Source organism: Neltuma alba, unplaced genomic scaffold (assembly GCF_004799145.2).
Source record: "Neltuma alba isolate B1F8T4 unplaced genomic scaffold, ASM479914v2 tig00012694_pilon, whole genome shotgun sequence".
NCBI lineage: Eukaryota > Viridiplantae > Streptophyta > Magnoliopsida > Fabales > Fabaceae > Neltuma > Neltuma alba.
Window position 1 is genome coordinate 482,386 of NW_021637121.1, and position 22,570 is coordinate 504,955.

Sequence of the window (22,570 nt, forward strand, 5' to 3'; positions counted from 1 at the left end):
TCATCTCTTTTTTATTAGCCAAATCAAATCAGCACATTTTGATGGGTATCAGAAGTTGTTTTGGGCGATTAAAAAAGATTCAAATCTCTTCAAGTCACCAGTTTGATTGGAATAATATCCATACAACTTTTTAAGACCCCTTTTTTTGGGGGGCTAAGATCAGAAATCAACTTTTGTTACAAAATAAAAAAAAACAAGTGGAACAATAAAATACGACTTCCATTTTAAAATATATTTTTCAAAAATATTTTTGTTATATAATTTTTCCTCATAATTATAATTTCTTAAACTGAGGAGTGAGGACCACTTAGAAATCATAGTACTTTTGTGGGGCCGGGAGGATTGGTAGGGATATAACCCCCTGGCCAGTGGCCACATGATCCCTCGTGTTCGCAAAGGATAATTGCCATTCAGCCAGGGATTTGTCCATCACTAAGTCGCTTTTTTTAGATAGTGATTATTGGCCCTTTTTATTTTCCCAACATTTAAATCATTCGTCAAACGTAGGGCATATATATGGCATTATCAACACTGCAGAGGCATTAATTTCTTTCGAAAACAAAAATAAAAAAATTGAGCTGCCGTTGCGGGAATTAAAAAGTTGGTTGGAGCTCAAATATCACATCTAAAATATGCACAATACCATCAAATCGTTGGATCGTACGCATATATAAAATAATTATGTGATCACAATATATATATATATTGTTTCATTGATTAACCTTAAAATCTTTCATCGTGCATCAAGATAAAGGCCAGGGATCAACCAGCTGCTGCTTCACCAAGTTGAATGATCCCAAAAGATTACTTCTAGGATCTCATCATATATATAAATATATTATACACACACATATATAAAATAATGCATTATTTTGGGGTAAATCAAAATGGGATTCGTCTTGGTTTCCCTTTTCTGTGGTCCACGAAGAAAGTGAATGATTTCGTTGAACTTTTCTTCATCATCATGCATGCGCATGCTGTACTACCTATATACGCAAGGACTTATTTTCCAATGCTGCAGATATTGTCCTTAGACTTGACCATAGCGTGATTGATCACACGAATAATTCAACACAGAGTTTGGTAAATGTCTATAAAAGAAGTTTGGTAAATGTTTCATCGATCCATCAGTTGTAATTCAAGTTTGTAGGACTAAAAGGACTACAACGTTGTGTTTTGTTATGTCTAAAGATGTGGAGAACAATTCGTCTTCTTATCATCTGAACACATAGCTAGCAGCAGTACGCTGGCTACATACTTTTAGCCCTTAGGCATGTGCTTTAGGGGTGAGATATGTTGTCAAGGCAAACAATTAATATGTCATAAGTGAATTTATATACGATGTATTTAAAGGTTAATATCATTTTTTATCTCTAAAATTTAATGTCGTTTTGGTTTTGATCCATAAATTTTTAGACCAATAGTTTTGATATCTGAAATTTGAAACTAGTGGTTTAGTCTCTAAATTTGACTTCATGTATTGGTTCGTTTATAGATTTTTAATCTCTGAAACGCTATTTTTATCCCTAAAGTAAGAATCAAAACCAACATAAAGTCAAATTTTAAGGACCAAATTAAAATAATTGATTTTCAAATTTTAGAGATTAGAACTAAAATGAGATCAAATTTTAAGAATCAAAGACAGTATTAATTCCTATATTTAGAGAGAAATACAAGAAAAGAATGGTATATTAATGTGAATAGAGCATTCATTTGAGACAAGCAAGATTAAAGACTAGGGTGTGTATTTTAGAAACAAAAATAAAAGAAAAATCATGCATTAATACTTAAAGCAAGTATTAAATTATTTAATTTGCCCGTGCGTGTTCAATGATAATTAGGGGAAGGCAAGATTTGTAGTTAAATCAAATGTTAGTAACCACAATTGTTTCGTTAGAGGATCTTGAAATTACTAAATCCAAAATCAACTTTGATAACAATATTTTTATAGGTTTTACCAACACTTGACTTGCAAATAACAACACATTTTTGTATAAATTTTTTATTTGAGATTTAATAATTTCAAATTTCTTTTGTGAGATTCTCTTTTTATAATCGTCCTAGCCTTAATTACTAAGCCAGAATTTTTTTTTTTGGATCAAAACTAAGCTTTTTGTCTGCTTTGAGATATGCTTCTAATTAACAAGAAGATTAACTGTGTTTAATCCTAAGATTATAGGTAAATAATCCAAGCACATGCACACCTCAGGTGCATTATATTCTTCTGTCAATATGAACACACAAACACGTCCATATTGAACATTACATTATGTAATTTTTAAGATATTTTTCAAAAATGTAGAACAGGCGCAAGAATCTAGCGGGGCATGCGAATTTCCGGGAAACTTCTGGGGTAATTATACAGAAAGCTGGCCATATTCAACTCTCGCAAATCCAAGTAAAATTATCCATACTTTATTAACTAATTTAACTAGATTAAAAAATTATTAAGTTAATTAACTAATTATGTGTATTAGTTAGAACTGTATTTGTTATAACTTTTAACATATGCAACTATTACAATAACTACTTTGAGAAATAAATAAATATGAGAAACAAAATGAATTGAGATCTTATATTTAGACTCAAATTAAATATCAAGCTAGTTTTTATATTAAGGATAGCTAGTACACAGGTAAGGAAGAATGAAGCACTTTTTTGGGGAGTGCGTGAGGCCCTTTACGGAGCAAATTTTCTTTATTTGCTGCTGGAAAAAGTAGTACGTACAGATCAAAATCCCCATTTATATTCCGATCCGTGGTAGTTTAGTCATAATCTAGCCATCATGACCATGAATAATGTCGGTAGCAAAAATCTTGATCTAAAATATTTCCATGCAACGTCACTGCCGAGTGATGACCAGCTGAGCAGATCATTTTTCAAAATTAAAAGGCGAGTGTGATGATGGTTTTCTGATTCTCTTCTTTGTATGTATACTTCCTTGAAACTTCTTATCAAGTCTTCCCAACTTAACTGACACGTTTTTAATTTTCTCAGTCAAATTTTCCTCTGATATTCAAATTTAACACGTTCTTTAATTCTTGCTTGAAATGGGCTAAATCAGTATCTAAGAAATTAGACCCAATTTTTGAAAAGAAAAATAAAAACAAATGATCACCGATTTGATAATTGAATATGTTTTCTGTATTCATCGCCGATCTAGACGATGCAACGATTTTGAGAGTCTTCATTTAAAATTTTTCAATGATAGATTTATTTTTGTATAGAGTGACAATTAAAAAATTATCTTTATTGTAGGTTCTGTATCTATTGAAAAAATTATTAAAATAAAGTGCTTCCTTCAATCTCATATATAAGATATTTAAGGATAATTATGTTTTGATAAAAAATTAATGCATAAAGCTAATTTAATATGTCAGGAGTAGGTACAATTGCTCTGGTTATATAGGAAAAATAACTTCTTAATTGTGCTATAAACTAAATTTCTTTCTTGAAATACCCTTCATCTAATGTTTAAGCTTGCTCCCTAGTACTAATATAGCCATACTCATTTTACTACAGGCAATTCCAAATTGCCTCATGAGCACAATGCGTCCGCAATAAGGAGCACAATTGGAAAAACTTCTCAAGAGTACTATACAAAAGGTAGCTGTTTTTAATGTGTGTGTCTGTGTGTGTCTGGGTGCGTGTGTAACTTGGACCAATGTGTCTTAGTTAAGAAAAATTTAAGTTAATTAATTGGTTATCTATTATTCATAATTTCAAGATAACATTAATTAGTGAAATAATAAAAATAATTTGTCATAGTGATAAGTATTATATTTTCCCCTGTGTAGTAACTCTCTAATCACTCAATTTAACTAATGTTACAATGCGTAAATAACATTTTCCCCCGAGGTCAAAAAATAAAAAAGAGCAAAACTTTAGGTCGCGTCGCGCAGAATGATGTGCTCCGATACTAATATCTGTTTTGGACTTTTGGGCCTTTCTGGGCCTGTACCAAAAACAGTGTTTTGGACCACCTTTTAATTTCGTGAAGAGCAAAGAGCATAACTGGGCTTTTTTTTGGGCCTTTGGTTTTGTGTTTTGAGCCTGTAGTAATGACATCCTAGCTGTCCCGATGAAATTTGGGTTCTCAGTCTTTTTTTTTTATATATATATATATATTTTTAATAACAAATGGTCCAATATTTTTTCAGGCGAAGAATGTTCCAATATTGTAATCAAAGTTATATAATTATTTATCTTAAATGGTGCAGAATAATACTATCAATCTCATAACTATCAAGTCATAAAAAATTAAAATTTCACCTTAAAATGTAAAAAAAAGTAAAATAAAAACAAAAACAATAAGATCTGGATATTCATGTGCGTTAAATTCGAATGCCTTAAACGAAGCCGAGAAAATTGTTTCTTGAAAAGCTTTACACCCACATAATCCAACATGCATGAGACTGACTGTTCAATATAAATTAAAATAAGGCCTAAAAGAATTAAATAACCGGATTATCCGGATGATAATATAAAAAAATTTTTAAAAATAGAAAACACAAAAAAAAAAGAAGAATTTTAATATAAAAAATCTATTATGTATTAAATTATTAATCATATACAAAAGACAAGAAGACCAACAAAACGAAATTGGTCATTGGGCCCAAGCCCAGAAATAAAAACTCATCTGTCAAACAGCCCAGAACGCTAGAGTGGGCTTAGCCCTTATATATGGGCTCAAATTTCGTTGTCAGCTGATATCATGAACGCGATCCATATTCTTCTTTTTCAATGCTTCTATCCTAATCTTCCCCATCAGTTTTAAACGGCCGCAGTCAGAGAGAGTGGAATTATTTTATGAGAGTGAGCGATTCTGGAAAAGCTAAATATTATTCTACGAGAGACTGCCCAGACCGAAACGGACAAGAAGAAATTTTCAAACTCGTCATCAGACCAATACAAAAATAACCGGATATATGTAATAATTAAATTAATGATATATAACAATTAATTAAGGGGGCATATAACTTTAATGATTAGAATATTAAACAAGTGAATGATATACAATACTCCCTCCGTTTCTTATTATAAGAGACAAATAACTAAATTACGTTGATAAAAAAAACAGTTAAAATTAGTTGAGAACAATTAATGTGTAAAAAGTATAATGTTTTTTCTAACAATGCCCCCATTAATAAGGAAAGAAAGTATGAGAGAGAACAATTAAATTATTAAAAGAAAGAGAAGTAGGAGAGAGAGAGTATGAGTTGGAGACAAAATAAATAGAGGTAAAATAGAAAATCAATACAAAAAAATAGAGACAACTTTTAAGTGTCTCTTATATATGGAAACATGTCATAAGTATCAAATGTCTGTTATAATAAGAAACGGAGGGAGTAATAAATAATACTATTATTGACGTGGTAGTGAGTGAGCGTCAATTTGATGCAAAGTGAAAGAGAGAGAATGACATAAAAAGACGAAATGCTTTGGAAGAAGGTCGTCGGGAGGCATTTGTCCTCAACCCATAACAACTATTTCAATCAATCACTCCTCTGTTATTTGTTTGTTTATTTATTTATTTATTGTTGTCTTCATATTTATGGCATTCACAGAATTAAAGTGCCCTTCCCATATGGAAATTTCATTTAATAATATAATTTGTTTGACACCTCAAACCTCGATCTCTTTGTTGGTAGTACAAGATTCCAAGTTGTTCCTTAAATCAAATCCTTGCTGTCGTCAAGGGATTTTCTCCCACTTTAATTTAATAATATAATTTGTTTTAATTTGTGTTTTGCTCAAAGTTTTTACGTTTTAATTGAGAAAGCCAATGTATCATCTGAAGTCATATAATTTGAAAATTACATAAAAGAGGGTATGAAAATGGGGATGAAATTTATTTTCATAAATTAAATTACACCAACTCCCACTTAACTTTGGCTCATATATAAACCACCTCCCTAATCTTTGAAACTTTATAATAAATTAAATCTTCTGGAACTTTTATATTTATACAAATACCACTCATACTATTAATTTTATTTATTATTTATTTGCAAATGACTTAAAGCTTAGGGAGTTAATTTGCATTTAACTCAAAATTTGGGAGGTTATATGCATACAAAATAAAAATTAAGAGATATAAAATGGATAGTTTGGAATTATCTGTGAAATTTCCTGAAGATATATTTCTAAGTTTTAAAAGTTAAAGATGTTATTTGTTAGCGTTCTAATTTAACTTTTTTATTTTAATTTGTATGTGATTAATTTATAATCACAATTGAAGCCGGAGATTTTTACCATCTGCAAAGAGACTACAAATATTATATTAAGGAGTGAGTGGCATATGGCATGGAAGGCATTTTGATTCAATTCACATTTATGATTTCACACAGCTTGTCCTTTTCATTTTGTTTTTCTTATATTGTTGAATATGTCATGGCTCACCCTACCACCTTTGTCCCTTTCATTTTTTTAGTATAAATTCTGCAGACAAATCCAATAGCCCTCTGGAAACTTCCTGTACTGCCTCTCCATGCCCTTGAGTTTATTTTCTTTGAAGCTACGTTTTCGTTTTCATTGTTTTTTGGTCAAATAAAGTTACTCCCCCCATCCCTTCCTTCAAATTTTATCTTTTCTTTTCATGACAAGAAAAATAATCAATAATAATTATAGTAAAATTTCGAGCATGTCTAGTTAGATTTCATACGGACACAAACCGAAAAAGAAACCCCAAAAAAAGAAAGAAAGAAAGAAAGGACACTCACACTAAGTGAATCTTATCCTTTTGGTCTCTTCGGTCTTCTTATGTATAATTACACGATCGACTTAGAGAATTCAATTTAAGGTCAATCAAATACAGAATTCAATTTAAGCATAGGCTTGCGATTCAATAATTCAGGTAAAATTAATGTAAGAGCAACACAAGTAGAAAAGATATGGAAAATGAAAAAAAAAAAAAAACACACACACACACAAGAGGGGTTGGGGAAATAAATTTGTATTATTGGCTTGCTAGTTTCTTCTTATCGAGAAATTATATATAAAAAAGGGGTCAATTTGTATTAAGATATAGACATATGCGGCCAACATGTAGTAAACAATTCCAATAACATATTTTTCTTTTTCTTACAGCTAATAACACTTAACATTTAAAAATACTTATAAATAGTTTTTCAATCGTGATTTACAAAATATAAGATTTACATGAAACATGCTCATGAGTGGAAGTCAATTCAAACAAGTCTTAATCACTCACCTTAACAATTAACCCCCTTTTTTTTTTGTTCTTGGTTCCAAGTTAAAAAAATTATGCTCATTTAAAAGTGCTTTCTGTGATATTATATATCAAAATCAAAATTGAAATGCCGACTAGAAGATGAAGAATTGAGCCCGCGCGGGCACACACACACATATATAATAGGCTATTTAAGGGGTGTTTGGATGAAAACAAAACTATAGTTTTAAAAATGATTTTATAGTAGACGAAGTAAATATGTAGAGGAGTTTATCTTGATTTGCGAAAAAGTGCTTTTGAGAATCACTTTTACAGCTCCCCAAACACCCCCTAGTCCTGTAACTTTATGCAAGGGTTTAGTTTAATCCCTTAATTTTAAAAAATATACTTTTAGTCCTTTAACCTCTAAAATTATTAGTTTTAAATGATAATTTTTTGTAACAATCATAATTGTTTTGAATATTAAATTTAATATGTTAGTATTTAGTAATGTTTTATCAGCATTCAAGAACTCAATATCATCAGTTTTTGCTAACAATTTTAAAATTAGAAGATTAAAAGTTTACTTTTTAAAATTAAGGAACCAAAATAAAATATTGTATAAAGTTAAAAAACTAAAAGTATACTTTATTTTATATAATATGTATAAAACTAAGAACAAAAAATGGTTTGAAATTTGGACTGTGTGCTGCCAGCAGGATGAGAAGTTTGTGTTATCAACGTTGACAATTATTTAACTATCAACATCAACCCAGTAATTAAGAAAATTGAAAACAATATAAGTCAAGGTATATACACAAATGTGAAAATGATATTTGGCCGCCAATACAATACGAGTGTTGAAGTCAAGTTTTTTACATATTAAATTGGTCATTTTATTAAAGTTGAATACTCTGACAACTCCTTTTTGATCAAGCTGTTTTGATGAGTTAGCCAGCTTTGACCTTATATGCCTTTATTTATTTAATCATTTATATATATAACTTGCAGGAAAGCTCGTCGCCTTAATTATAAAATCTGAAACTTTTTTACATTTTCTCCTTTACACCAATTCCAACCAATTATTAGTCAACTGATCACACATTTATATATATAGAATAATTCAAAAGTAAAAATTTCCTTACTTCCATTGCATGTATGTATGATTAAATCATGCAGATATATTACACCTTTATGACACATACATGATGGGCGGCTTTTAATATTTTTTATAACAAAAATTTTAGTGAGTTATGTCCAAGATTCATCAGATACATAGAATAGTGTTTGGAATTATTGTAATAAGAGTTCTTTTTGTCAGAATTATTGGATTAAGACTTGCATATATAAGCTGGTTCTATTATATATATGAAGCTAATTTCCAGTTGACAGAACAAAGAAACATATATACAAAATTTACCATTAAATTTATATGCATATGAATGGACCATGCCCGTTGGTTAAGGGAATATGCCATATATATACAGGAAAAATTATACTTCTCCTGTCTTTAATATAGGACCTAATTATTGAGTTGATTTTGGTCTTAAATGTAAGACCTATTTTTCATATTTATCAATTTTTTCTAAATTACCTTTATAGATACTCTCTCAACCATAATCGAATAGAAGATGGAGAAAGGATATTAAGAAAGATGATAATGGTATTTTAGGAAAAACATATCATATTTCTTGTAATTAACTAACTTACCTAACTTCTTTAATTTAATCAAATTAGTTAAATAGGTTTTATATTAAGGACCGGAAGAGTTCTACGATTCCATCTAAGAGAATCAAATGCAAAAAAGTTTCTTGAAATGATCAAATTAATCTGAAGTCCCAAGGAATCTTATTGTAAGAGATTGTACTTGTTCAATTACTAAGTTGCCTTAATATTTTTTTTTTTAAGAACGCATTCACAACTGAAAAGATAGTTGTTAATAACTTAAAGTACAATGATTAACAACATAACTATCACGGCAGTAATTAAATCTTTGTAATGCACTAAAAAAATGTGTGGTTAATTAATACTTGCCGTAATTGTTGTACCTTATGTTGTTAAAAAGTTCTTTTTAGTTATGAATGCATACTTAAAAAAAAAAAAGAAAGATAAAGACAACTTATTAACTGAACAAATGGAATTTTTTGCAGTGAGGTGTCTTAGGACTTTAAATTAATTTGATGATTTTAAAAAAAAATTATATTTAATTTTCTTAAGTAGGACTTTAATGCAATTTTCCCACACACATATACGAACCAAAGGCTCCATACCTAATTATAATTTGTCCATGACAAATCAGCTTGTCCTGAGCCTATGCCCTATTCTCTCTCTCTCTCCTCCCCTCTCTCTTGCTTTTACTCGTTATATATATGTTATTACAAATTAAAGATATTTGACAAATATTTTGGAAGGACTTGATTATATAACAAGGTCTATAATGATAAATTTATAAGGTTAAGGTTATTAGTTTAATGTGCCCTACATATCCTTTCTCCATTTACAAACAAGTTTACGTACCTCATTCATGAACAAGATTGCAGTATCCCAACATATATGCTCTGTAAACGACTTTAAATTTTTCTGATTTCTACGTGTACTGTTGGATAAAAAAAATCCAATAATTTTTTATATGTCTATCTTTTATTTTTACAATAAAATGTATAAATGAGTTGGGTCTCCAAATTAGAGACCACCAAGATTTAAAGTGTGCTTCAAAACTTAAAGAATTGCTGCAGAGAGATTCTTGAGCCTTTGTGATGTATGAGTTGAATCATCACTAATTAGACTAACCCTTAATTGTAATATCTAAATCGTTCGAGTATTAAGGGACACGTAATTCAAATACAACAGACAGTTCATACTAAACCAGTTATTTCTCTTTAACTCAACATACATACATATGTATAATTGCAAGTATTAATCAATGTCAATATATATAAATATAACATTTATAAGAATCACACTATTTATAATTAAGTTATATGAACACACAATTTTTCTCAAGTTTTGGTGTAACCGTTACATATATTTTAGGCTACATGTGATTTTAATTTTATTTCTTAAATGTCTTTTCATATAGTGTCATAGGTTTAACAATTAAAATAATGAGCAAAATCATTTTTAAAAAAAAGTTACCATTTCCCCCAAAAACACATATATATACCTATTTTATTTAGGGTTATAAGACGCATTGTTCTACGAATACCAACTTGGTTGCTGAAAAACATCTGAAGTTGAAAGAAAACTATTTGATAAAATGATCTCAACGACAAATTTTTACAGTACGCAAGCATTCTTCTATGTATCTATATGTGCTGATAACAAAACTAAACAATCATGCTAGTTTTGGCTGATCTGTCTTTAACTTTCCTCGTCGAAAATGATTTCAGTACCAACATGAGCCAAACGTATGTCTAAACACATGAAAGATATGCATGCACTTGAAAAACGATGTTTTAGCAATATACCCTTTCCCAATTCCTTGAAGAATGTTTTTTTCCCTGTAAAAAAAGGGGACATGCACTTGCTTGATTTCAAGTTCCAAGCATGGATATGTATCGTGAATTATCAGGTGGCTAACTATATAAAAAGATGAAAAACATATATAAAAGGCTAGTTAAAGGCTTCATATGGATTCATAGTCCCAGTTGGAGTCACATGAGGATGTACACCTATCAAATAGCAGACGCCAAGAAAACTATAAGAAGAAACAGTCAGATTAAGATGCTCTTGCTGCTAAAGCCCAGCAAGTCGCAGCCAAAACGTCATACCAATTTCCTATATTTCCACAGCCTTTTGCTCTCGTATTTCAGAAAAAAACTCAGTGAATGCTTCATCAATTATTATTCAGCCATGAGTTTCAGCGAGGTGCATATATATATATATATATATGTATATTCTGAATATGCGAACTCCCAAAAGAATGATTGATGAATATATAAGCTTATCATCATGAACTCATCATTCAAACTGAACTTCGAGTGCCACTTGTGGATTGTATCTGGCTAGGCCCGGTACGAGCTGTACCACTACCATGTTTGGAATTAAAAGGTCTTAATTTATTAAGAATTCTTTGATATAACGAAAAAGCAAAGCTAACAACTAAGATAATGGAATCACGTACAAGGGTGAAAGTGAAATCGATCGTTAAGGTTTTGTGCGAGGAGCACTACAAAATTCAGACCATCCCATGTACAGAGAAGTTATTATTGTGTCCAAAGTAGGCAGAATCCTCGAAAGCAACATCTTGAGGCAACATTATTTCTTGGTATTCGGAAACCATGTTCGGAGAGTAATTAAGCAGAGAGCTCATGTCTGCCCAACTGGTACTTTCCGTTGAAGTGGTGGCCGTAGACGACTCCATTACTCCACTGCAACTCTGAAATCCATCCATTTGCTGCGTAGTAGTGTTCACACAGCCCATCTGGCTCAAATCATTACTCGGCAAGTTTTCAATTTGAAATCCTTCAAAGACGTTCGAAGTACTGCAATCGTTTATCACTGAGTTTGGAACTGGATATAGCTGGTCTTGGGGGAAGAAGAAAGGGTCACATTCATATGGGTATTGAGGGATATGATCATCAGGGGAGAAGTTTCCACCTAGTTTAGTTAAAAGGTTTCTTAGATTATTGTTGAGATCGTAGGACTCTTGGATCGAAGCACTTGCAGAGGGCTGATGCACAGACAAAGAAGGAGCTTGGTTCATCAGCACCAAATTATTAGTCTGTCTCTTAAGTTCTTGCTTAAGCGTGTTAGCTCGGCGAGCTTGGGCTTCTTGTTGCCTACGCTGCTTCCCCAGTAGCTTCTTCTTCAGCCTGGTGTTCCAGTAGTTCTTTATATCATTGTCGGTTCTCCCTGGTAATTGCGCCGCTATTATAGACCACCTGTGCACATTTATTATATAGATGTTACAACTATTCTCCAAAAGAAGAAAAATATCATGATCTTTTATGCTTGTTTAACATTGTGAACAGTACGATTAACTCATTAATTACCTGCTTCCAATACTAACATAGAGGCTGCAAATTATGTTGTCTTCTTCTTCTGAGAAACTCCCATGCTTGAGGTTGGGGCGAAGATAATTCAACCATCTGAGACGACAGCTTTTCCCACATCTCTTAAGTCCTAACCACACCCAAATGATACACAATAACAAGCCAGTTTAGTGTATACAGAATTTTGATTTCTGAATCAACAAGGGCACAACTAGTAGCGGTTTAATGTAGGTATATTCATCAGAATGAAAGATGACTCGTCAATTAATTCATATACCTATCTTTTGAGGAAGCGCTATCCAGTTGCCGCCGGTGCCGTGCTGCTCGATGTAAGCTTTGAGTTTGGCGTCTTCCTCGGGCGACCATGGCCCTTTCTTCACGTTGGCTTTGTCGCAGCAAGGAGCCCTCCCCATCGATCCTTCCTTCTATTTGTACTCTCTCTGTGTTTACCGATTGGACTGATTTGAGAGTATGGATCACTTTTAAATAAAGCCAACCTCTCTCGTCAAGGAGGATGATGGTGGCCGCCGGTGTGATGGTGATGAAGGTAATGAAAATATTGGTGGTTCTATATATATAAAGAGAAGGTGAGAGTGAAAGCAGCCTGGAGATGGCGAGAGGCAGCTGGGTTTTCAAAAAGGTGAATATTAGAAAAATAAATAAATGAAGACGAAGCTTTATTCATGAATTAAATAACCAATAGATTGGGGAAGCCAGTGCAGAAGACGGATGTTTTTCTTATTGTGTCCTTCTTAGAGTAGAATCTATTACATGGTTATCTTCTTTTCCCACCTATCCTCTCTCATATTATTAAATATACCATTTATATATATTTAATGGCGGTGGTACGAATTATTGGTGTGGAAGGGATTGATGGATGGACGGATGATGATATAAAGTTGATAAAACATGAATGTGGATGCAATTAGTGGGGCCAAGTAGAAATGGTTAAAGTGATCCGATATGGGTTTGAATGGTTCCTTCATTACATAATACCTAGACCAAGTATGACTCCTCCACTGCGCATGAAAAGAATATGGAGACGTCATACTTGTCCTTCCAGAACAACAATATTAAAAAGCCACCATTTTACCCAGCAAAGCTAATTCAAATTGTGTAATTCCCCTTTTCTTCAGTAAAATCTTCTGTTCGAGTTTCGGAAAAGCTTTTTTCTTTTCGATTTAGAAGGGGAAGCACTACTGATAAGCTGATCTTATAAATGAGATTAAACCAGTGAATTCTTATTTACTAGGATACAAGAGTTTGGCAATTGCTGAAGAGTTTTTACAATCATATAATCCCTTTTAATAATGCATGTTGCAAAAACCAGTTGGTATTTATTTTAGAAAAAAAAAAACCCACCATTCTGAACTGGTCGTATTTACACTCCACGGAAAATAACATTGAAAACGAGATAAATTTTGTATCACCTTGATTTATTAAACAATAATGGTAATCAGATTAAAGAGTGGAAGATGAGAAAGAGGAAGGAATAGAGAGATGCAACGGGAAGGGGGGAAAAAAAAGAGCTGTGAGAATACAAAGAAAGATAACGGTGATAAATGAATTAGTACATTATATAATATTACTATATTATATTACAGCACGGTTTTCGTTAAGGTAGGTAAGCGGCCAAATGGCCGCTTAATGATCCTTGTTTGAAGATTCCCCCCACTTTGAAACATATGTCTTTATGAATTTTGAAAATGGAAAAAGAGGTCTGAAAGTAAGCAGCAATGTATGCAGATAGCCTGGTAAATATGAAGCATTGATATAACTAATTTCTTTTTCAGAAGACATAATTAATTTAATTAAATACCATTACTAATCCTGAATCCTCAGATATGCAGTTAAAGAGATATCAATCATGTACTAACGGCTCAACAAATATGACTAATAAAAATCCACTAGTTACCTTCTTATTACCTGCCTTTTTCACCAAAGGGCCAAAGTATAAATATATTACGCAGCTAACCTTACTTTTATCACATGCATTACGTCACAAATCATCGATCTTTACAGTCATGTAAATTTCACATTTTCATAAAACTGGAGTGAGCTTTATTTCTATTTATAAATAACATGAGATAAGCCATACTATTTAAAGCTTGCAAACAGTATGAATTCTTACAACTTTTATAAATAGTTTGGTATTGATATTGAGGGATAAGGTTAGAGCATGCATCACATGCAAATTAAAAATAATCTAAGCACTGGCTTGCTAGCTAGCTGCTCATATAATTTTAGAAATAAATAATTTACGTTATCCAAAGAAAAGAGACCTTACAAATTAGCCGATAATGTGCTATTTTTCTTTTCCCCTAATTAGTGCACCTGTGATTAATATTTTGTAAACACATACTAATGGAGGTAAAATAAAACTCATTATATTAATTATGGAAACATAGTAGAGGAAAATCTGTGGAGATGTTGCCACATTAACCCCAGCTGCACGCAAGAAACTACTGAGAAAGATGAATGGAGTGTGGAGAGCAAAAGTCAAAGAAAGCAAAAGGAAGTTTATTTAATTTATTTTATTTTTAACTGTGTTTGTTAATTGTTAATGGATCTCGTGCTTTGAAGATTGGAAGTGAAGAAAAGTTACTCAACTTTTCAACAAGATAAAGGAAATGGTCTTCATGGTAGGCCACCATCTCCCACATATCGCTCACCTCTCTTTACATTTTGCTTGGGTAATCGTGGACCTAATACCTTTGAAAGAGTCTATTTTTCTGACTAAGTTCATATGAAATCCAGCTCATGTCCACTTCCTTCACTATCTGCTTCTCAATTTTATGCTTGATTAATTACTATTAACACTGTTAACCTTTATTTTTAAGAAACGGGCCAAAAAGTACAATATTAGTCAAGTCATTTTAACATCGTTATCGTATTGTGGAGGATGCTTCTTAATTTGGTAATCTTGATAATTTAAAACCCAGTGGTGTGCTTGGCTTTTCCATCTTTCTTCGATTTAATTTCTAGAACGTTGGTTGAGGTCAAAGATGTACTGTAAAACGTACACAGTAAATTGGTTTTACTAGTCAACAATTGCATTAAATTACGCACAAGAGGTGACTTTCTCAACAATGAGACCAAGTGTGAAGGTGTGACAAATTTCCAGTTCTAAGATCTAAACTGGTCAATTAGTATGGCAATATATTAATATAAAATTTATACCAAATTGCTAGACGGACTCATTTGTATTTGTAAGATAGGCGGACGACTTTGAGTTGATCTATCTAACACAATAATTATGATCCTCTTAATCTGAGAAAGACTACTGAGTTACTTAACATATTTAGTCGATTACTTCCTGAACTGTTATATTTGAGAAAACGCTCAAAATTCATAATTCTTAAGTTGTTCCACTCGGAGCTTATGTCCCCTATGCTGAAGCTCATAAGAAAAATAATAATTAAAAAAGGTACCAAAATAAAACATCTGTTTTTGGGACGATGGCTTAACCAACAATTCCAGAAGCCTTGCTTTTTCTTAAAATAAATGAATAGAAGTTTTCTGATACTTTTTGGCTACAACTTGTTCTGGGTTTTTTTGTTTTTTTGGGTACAATTGATCGAATATGATATGGAAGAAGGTATACAAAGAGCGACCCGATGATGGGGAAGGAGGGATGGGATATGATTGGAACCTCAAATATTTTGGATTTTTTTTGAGTTAGGAAAATTTAATATAAGTATATGGAATTCGTGTATTCAATATTTCTATCATCCTTTTCTTTAAGATTTGGTTTGAGATGTTGTATGCATCTCTAAGAAATTCTGGCATATGTATCTTGTAAATGGACAGAAACTTCTTAGTTAATTGACTGCTGTGATCCTTTGTAAGAAGAAATACATTATTATTTAGGCATTTTCAAATTCAGCATAATTAAGACACTTGTAAAATTAAGCAAATTCACAAATAATATTCTTGATTTGAGAATAAAAGTTCAAAACTCTTAAAGATTATGCACAAAAAAAAAAAAAAACTAAACGAATATATTCCAAATCATAGTGGAATTGTGAAAGCTCGGACTGTGATTTTGGCAAAGGATGCAATCTGTATAATGCCTATCTCAGCTCAACGGTCCATTTGTTCTCATCCTCTATGAGACCCATCTGCAATTTTGTAAGAACACTATATAGTTGCTGTGACACAACTCCAACACCACCCTCTCCATATGGTACCCTGCAAACATTAAACAACCAACATTATTTTGTCATTCTCACATCAACCCACCATGCCTGTCAGCAATGTCCACTTAGAAACTCCAACCAAATTGTCCAAAGTGTACTTTCTTCAATATATAGAAGCATATGGTGGTAAATTTTGTTTGCTTAGATGCAGTTTATCAGATATTTGTCATAAAGTTCTTCAATGAAAACATTATGACATGAGAACAAAAGAGGAATTGAATACCCACTATGTACTATGTATTCAACAAATAGATGCAGTTTATTGGGTATTTGCTATTGATGTTCTTCAATAAAAACACGTGGGCAATTTTTACCAATTCAGTAACAAAACATTTCCTAGTCATAGTTTGATCATAGAACCTAAAAGCAAGTAACTGAATAGCTGCATATAAATCTGTTCCATTTTGCTTCCCAGTACTAATTTTCACGCATTTTGCTGCACGTGAAACTGTTTGTTCATGACTTAAATGCACCATTGCAAATTGTTCTGGGTGGTTGAAACTTACTTCTTGCCAAGATATGTAACACTTCCTACAGGTGACACAACAACGGCTGTCCCAGTGCAGAAGACTTCATCAGCATCAAATAGTTCATCAACCGATACTAGTCGCTCCTCAACCTGCATATATCCGGGATCATAAGGAAATGAAAATACTTATGTGTACTTTTGGCTCGTGATAATAGAAAAACTAGGATGCTTCAGCCTCGTACTAATAGCAAGATTGGAAGTCTAACAAAGTCTTTTCCAAGGGAAGTAGTAGCAAGATTGTTGTCTTGAGTGGATTTAGATGACTTCTTGGTATGCTCGTGACAAAGAAATGAAAAGGCGCATGAGGCAAGGAAGAAACAGGAGTGATCAATACCCAAGCTGCAGATGCCCGAAGGGTTCCCCCATAATTGTTAGGAAAGACTTTACATCCCAAAATAATTCGTCTTCTACATCATATTTGCGGACTTAAAAACACCAATAGAAATCATTGCAATCAAATCAAGATTCTCGAAAAAGTGACTAAGCAGAGAAAGGGAGAGGTCACATAGATGACTTCTCAGGGAATTAGATCCCAAGTCGTAAAATGTAATTTTGAGTATCAGAGACTCGAGTGGAACTTCAGTAGCATGCACATTATTAATCATTCAATTTTACCCAAGAAAACTTGAAATTAGGAAAGATCCAAAATTCCTCTCATAATAAATATAATTCAACATGCAGGTCTAGATTTACCACTTGTCTTAGTATACACATCATTGAGTTTTTGCAAATTTTAATAGCAAAGGCAAGCTATGTAAGAAATAAAATAGCCCAAATGCTAGATTTTAAGCAGAAAAACATTCATCAAGAATCCATTCACTGAATCCAATACCTGGAAACCTTGGCTACGAGCAACATCAATTATACTTTTACGAGTGATGCCTGGTAAGATAGTCCCTCCAATAGCAGGAGTTGAAATAACATTACCCTACAATAACATGAAAATAAGGCCAGCATAATGTGGTAAGCTCAAGTAAAACATGAAGGAGGACACAGGGCAAAGTGATAGTCACATACGTTAGTGTTGCTCAAATGAAGTAAGGCTAGAACAGAGTACAAAAACCATAGTAACATACCACAAGAATGAAAAATTTTAGAACATGCACATAATAATTGTACGCTAATTACATTTTTACTTATCAGCATAAAAGAGCCCAAGGATAAACTCAGCAGTAATTACAAGTTAGGCAGAAGCTAGGACAAAGTCTAATATAAATAGTTTAGGTATTGTGATTAAAATTATCTACCCAATTTACATGTCATATTGCAATTCGCTATTGAGAAAGGTGATGGGCAAAATGGCAAATCATATATGATTGAGTCCAGTACCTTGACAACAAAAATGTTGCAGGAGGAAACCTCCTCCAAATATTTTTTATGCACACAGTCAAGGTATAAAACATCAGAGTAGCCTTTCTGTTTTGCTGCAGATTGAGCCCTCAGCACCTGGAAAAATAATTGAAGTTCACAAATGGGCGCATGCACACATATGGAATAAGTTGAGGAAAAAATTTGAAAAACAAGGAAGAAAGAAAGAACGAACTTGAGAAGAACCTCGATTAAAGCATGCCAGTAGCAAGAAATGAGATCTCAAAAGTTACCAAGAACCAAAGATTACTCAAGTCAACCATCCGAACTGGATGTTACAAAAGTAAAATCAAAGTGCGGTCCCCGAGGTTGCATGCAGAAAAGAAACAGAACGTAGTACGAGAAAAACCCAATCTTAACTTCAAAAGCACAAGAAGGCAAGTCATTTGTTTGTTTTTTAATTTAATAGTTTTACTCTGATTAAAATTACAAAGATGAGAAATTTTGGAAAACTGTATTTTTTTTTTTTTGGGGTGACAGGAGCACTGGAATTTTAAAGCAAGCGGAAAAGGACATCTCACACTGAATTTAAGCAAAGCAAAAGAAACAGAAAAAGGCTTGCAAAGATGGCTTACTGCAGCATAGTTTCCTATGGTCTTCACACCTCCAGTGCCACCAGGAGTAGCTCGATGAAATTCATTCTCAACAATCAAATTGATAGGCGCCAAACCTTCCTGTCATGATATATATATATATTTTAAATTTTAAGAGGCATGTAAGATAAGTAATCATTACAACTTAAAGACAAATAGCCATAGAATAATTAGAAAATAAAACATGTGTACAGGTAAACAGTGAGCAGGCCTATAACACTGCTTCAATTTTTCCCTAAAACATAGATTCAACCTCTTCAGCCACACTGACATCAGCAAATAACATGAATCATATAAATATTGTTATTTTTCCTACCAATGCATCCAATTCTTTACACTACTCACAACCCCTCAACACTAAGCCATTTTGGAGTGCATCCTCCAAAAAGTTACTCCCTTTGGTCTTAAATGTAGAACCCATTTAATAGTACACACTACAAAATGGGTTTTACACTTAGGACCAAAGGAGTACCTCATTTTAAGATTCTAATCCAAAACACAAGATAACCTTTTAATTTCATTATTTATATATGCACAAAGAATATGATGAGAAAAGATTCAAACAAAAGGAAGATATGCCTTAATAGTAGAGAAGTAAACACTTCAATTGTTGTGAAAAATATAGAATACCTAACCTTGAAGTAGTTTCCAACGGGTGAAACATATATTAGAAAGGTATATTCTGGAGCAGGTGCGAGACCAAGTACAACTCCTGTTCCCATTAGCAACGGTCTAATATACAAGGAACCTTTACCTGGAGGAGGAACCTGAAAAATAATTTGCACTGATGAATCTGATATCCAGTACAAAGCCACAGACCATAAATTGTTTTACGACAGTGACAAGATTAAATGGTACCCAACGTTTGTTTGCTATGACCACAGCCTTTACAGCTTCCACAAACTGCTCCACAGTAGGCGATGGCATGCACATCCGCTCAGCACCAATCTTCATCCGCAGAGCATTTTCCTCTGGACGAAAGAGGAGTATATTCCCATCTTGTTTACGGTAAGCTTTTAGACCTTCAAATAATCCCTATAATAGGCGACAGTGAAGAAGAGAAATAGATTATTGAACAAATAAACATAACATGAAGAAATCAGGTTCAAATAGAAAGGATACTAATTAGACTTCAATTACAGTCACAGATTATTACAACTACATAACAGATTAAGTTCATCACTGTTCCTGCAACAACTGTTTTCAAGTTTTCCTCAATCGTGTCCAACATAGGGAGACAAATTCTTTAGAAAAACAATTGCAGTTGAAAATCAAAGCCTCATTTTTTTTCCAAATAGAAAAACAAAAATTCATCATTCGAACCACATCTGTTGGAAGGCCCAGCCAGGTTCTTGAAAAGGCCTAGGACATATATGCATATTAAATCCAGATAAGAAGGAAAAAAAAAACCCACCAGATAACATAACTCCTCGGCCAATTACTAAGGTTCATCGATCAGGTTCTCATCAAGATGAAACGAAAGTGTCCACTTATTCTCAGGTGCACATGAGCACACATTGAAGAAGATAAAAGTAACAATAAACACCATGAATGAATTTGAAAACTCAAATTTCTCGTCAACAATTTTAGTATTAGCTCTTAATTGAACTTTGACATCTTAAAGGATATGGGGAGAATTGCTATGAAGTCCCAAGTAAGAAACATAATTACTAAAAAGTCTCAGTGACAATGAAGCAGCCTGCAATGACATCCTCTAGGATAATGAATGACAACTGCTCACACTCATCATTGACACTTACCAGTAATTATTTTCTTTCCTTGAAACCTGATTGTAATTCTCCCAAGCATATATACTATCCCAAAACGCTTAGCCTGAACATAATTTTCTGCACGGATTAAAAAAGAAGAAGAAGAAGCTAACCTGTCCATAATTTAAAACTCCAGCTGAGGGGCTCATTTCGATGTTCCCAAAGCGCTGTAATTCACCTTTGGAAAAGTTTCCATCTTTATTACATTTCATTATGTACATATAATCGGTAGGTTGGAGGCCAAATCCAATGCTATCCCAGTCTATGTCGGCGATATCAATTGTTCCGCTGCAGCATTCACAAACGCACCGTAAGACACAAATCAAGTGATTTATAACAAAAGATTGTATCATGTGATAAATCTTCCGAAGGAATATCGAGCAGTTAGAAACAAAACTATTTCCAATGAACGGCTTAAATTGTATTTGCATGGTCCACATAATTCTCCCATCTACTAGCCCCAACTTACTTAGAGATGAAAGCAGAGTGAAACAGGCTAGCCAGTTAATTATCATTCTTAGCAAATAGGTCAATTTGTTCTCAGTTTTTATAGTTTTTATAGCCAGTTAATATAGTCGCAACTGATCATTGGAGAACGGAAAATGTAAGAGAAGGTAGCCCTTGAAGAAAGCATATCTCAGACGAAAGATGGTGTTTTGATAGGCATAAGCAGTGACAGGGCCAGCGTCTCAAATATACCAACTCATAAAGAAGACCGGTTCTATGGAAACAATAAGTAAATAAAACCAAATAAAAGCATTACTAGGACGAGAGTAAAGAATAATACTATAATGCAGAGACCTGTGAGCATCGGACAGAGAAGCATAAGGCCTGAGAGGAGAAGCAGCTCGCATGGCATTCTGAGAAGCGAAAGGGAACTGCTTTCGAAGCTGCAAACATGGGTTCAAAGTCAACGATAAATTGCATCGAAGAAAATGAGCATTAACCTGTAAGTGAGATTTTGAGGACTAAGGAACGATAAACGAAGAAAAGTGAGTACCGTGAGAGAGAGAAGCGAGGAAGAGTTGAGGTTGGCGAAGGGTAGAGGAAGGAACGCAGAAGAGTGGCGAGAGGGGCAGATCGGAGAAGTAGGTAGAGTGGCCGGAAGGACGGCGCTGGTCTCCATATCTGTCTGCGTGTCTCTGAAATGAAGTCAAATGAGGAAGCAATGAGAAAGCACTCAAAGCAGAGACAGCGCAGGGCGGTACGGTCACAGACTCACTATTGTATTGGCCTACTGGGTTTGGTGAATCTCCCTCTCGAGTCATAACTCAGTTTGAAGGTCCATCTTCGGTTGTTAGATTCTTTTCGCTTTTAAATAATCAACGTTTTTTAAGGTTTTTCTTAGTAGTTAGTATTACCCAGTGGATTGTGCTTTTGTGGAAAAAAAAATTAAAGAAATAATAATACAAAATAGTATATAAATCAATATATCATCCATGGATGTGAATCCAAAATATAAAAAGCATAAAATTTACAAGAGTAAATAGTGTGGCCTTTTTAAAATTTAGAACATTTTTTTGGTAATTTTGAACAATATTTTTATTCTTTTAAAATAATTTTTAATTTTAATTCATTACATATAATATCAAAATATGCTTTATTATTTATAACATATAAATAATTTGATTTATTTTTTGAATTTAATATAATGTATAGAATTCGAAGTTTATTTTATATTATTTATTGATCTTATAACTCGTTTCAATTGGACTCTGCACATTTCTATTTCTATTTTTAACAATATCTCTTAAAAGAGTTTAAATATTAAAAAAAACAGTATCTTCAAAAATCTTTTAAGATATTACCTCTATTGCATAAAATAAAGATATCTGGCCTTAAATAAAAATTTAGAATAATTTGATGTAAAAAATTTTTTAGGGAGAATTACAATCAAGTCTCACAAAAGAAAATAATTACTAAAAAGTCCCAATAACAACTTGAGCA

At 32.8% G+C, this 22,570-nt stretch overlaps 2 protein-coding genes across 2 annotated transcripts; both read right to left on the reverse strand.

Annotated features, from left to right (window-relative positions):
* Positions 1-11,249: 11,249 nt before the first annotated feature.
* LOC114729959 (transcription factor RAX3-like) lies at positions 11,250-12,765 on the reverse strand. Its single transcript, XM_028916979.1, has 3 exons — positions 12,443-12,765; positions 12,166-12,295; positions 11,250-12,054 (listed from the first exon to the last, which is right to left on the reverse strand). The coding sequence occupies exons 1-3, from the start codon at positions 12,576-12,578 to the stop codon at positions 11,349-11,351; spliced, it is 972 nt and encodes a 323-aa protein (XP_028772812.1). The 5' UTR covers positions 12,579-12,765; the 3' UTR covers positions 11,250-11,348.
* A 3,241-nt stretch (positions 12,766-16,006) lies between these two features.
* On the reverse strand, positions 16,007-21,872 carry LOC114729893 (branched-chain amino acid aminotransferase 2, chloroplastic). Its single transcript, XM_028916917.1, has 10 exons — positions 21,624-21,872; positions 21,425-21,513; positions 20,737-20,911; positions 19,713-19,889; positions 19,490-19,621; positions 18,837-18,935; positions 18,223-18,339; positions 17,726-17,821; positions 16,871-16,983; positions 16,007-16,356 (listed from the first exon to the last, which is right to left on the reverse strand). The coding sequence occupies exons 1-10, from the start codon at positions 21,747-21,749 to the stop codon at positions 16,239-16,241; spliced, it is 1,242 nt and encodes a 413-aa protein (XP_028772750.1). The 5' UTR covers positions 21,750-21,872; the 3' UTR covers positions 16,007-16,238.
* Positions 21,873-22,570: the final 698 nt, after the last annotated feature.

Excerpts from the sequence above, each read along its gene's own strand:
- LOC114729959 (XM_028916979.1), bottom strand. The coding sequence starts at position 12,578 with ATGGGGAGGGCTCCTTGCTGCGACAAAGCCAACGTGAAGAAAGGGCCA. Across the intron at positions 12,296-12,442 it reads AGCGCTTCCTCAAAAGATAG|GACTTAAGAGATGTGGGAAA; the intron begins GTATATGAATTA and ends GGGTGTGGTTAG. Across the intron at positions 12,055-12,165 it reads TATGTTAGTATTGGAAGCAG|GTGGTCTATAATAGCGGCGC; the intron begins GTAATTAATGAG and ends AAATGTGCACAG.
- LOC114729893 (XM_028916917.1), bottom strand. The coding sequence starts at position 21,749 with ATGGAGACCAGCGCCGTCCTTCCGGCCACTCTACCTACTTCTCCGATC. Across the intron at positions 21,514-21,623 it reads CCTCGCTTCTCTCTCTCACG|CTTCGAAAGCAGTTCCCTTT; the intron begins GTACTCACTTTT and ends CCATGTTTGCAG. Across the intron at positions 18,340-18,836 it reads CCATAGGAAACTATGCTGCA|GTGCTGAGGGCTCAATCTGC; the intron begins GTAAGCCATCTT and ends TTATTTTTCCAG.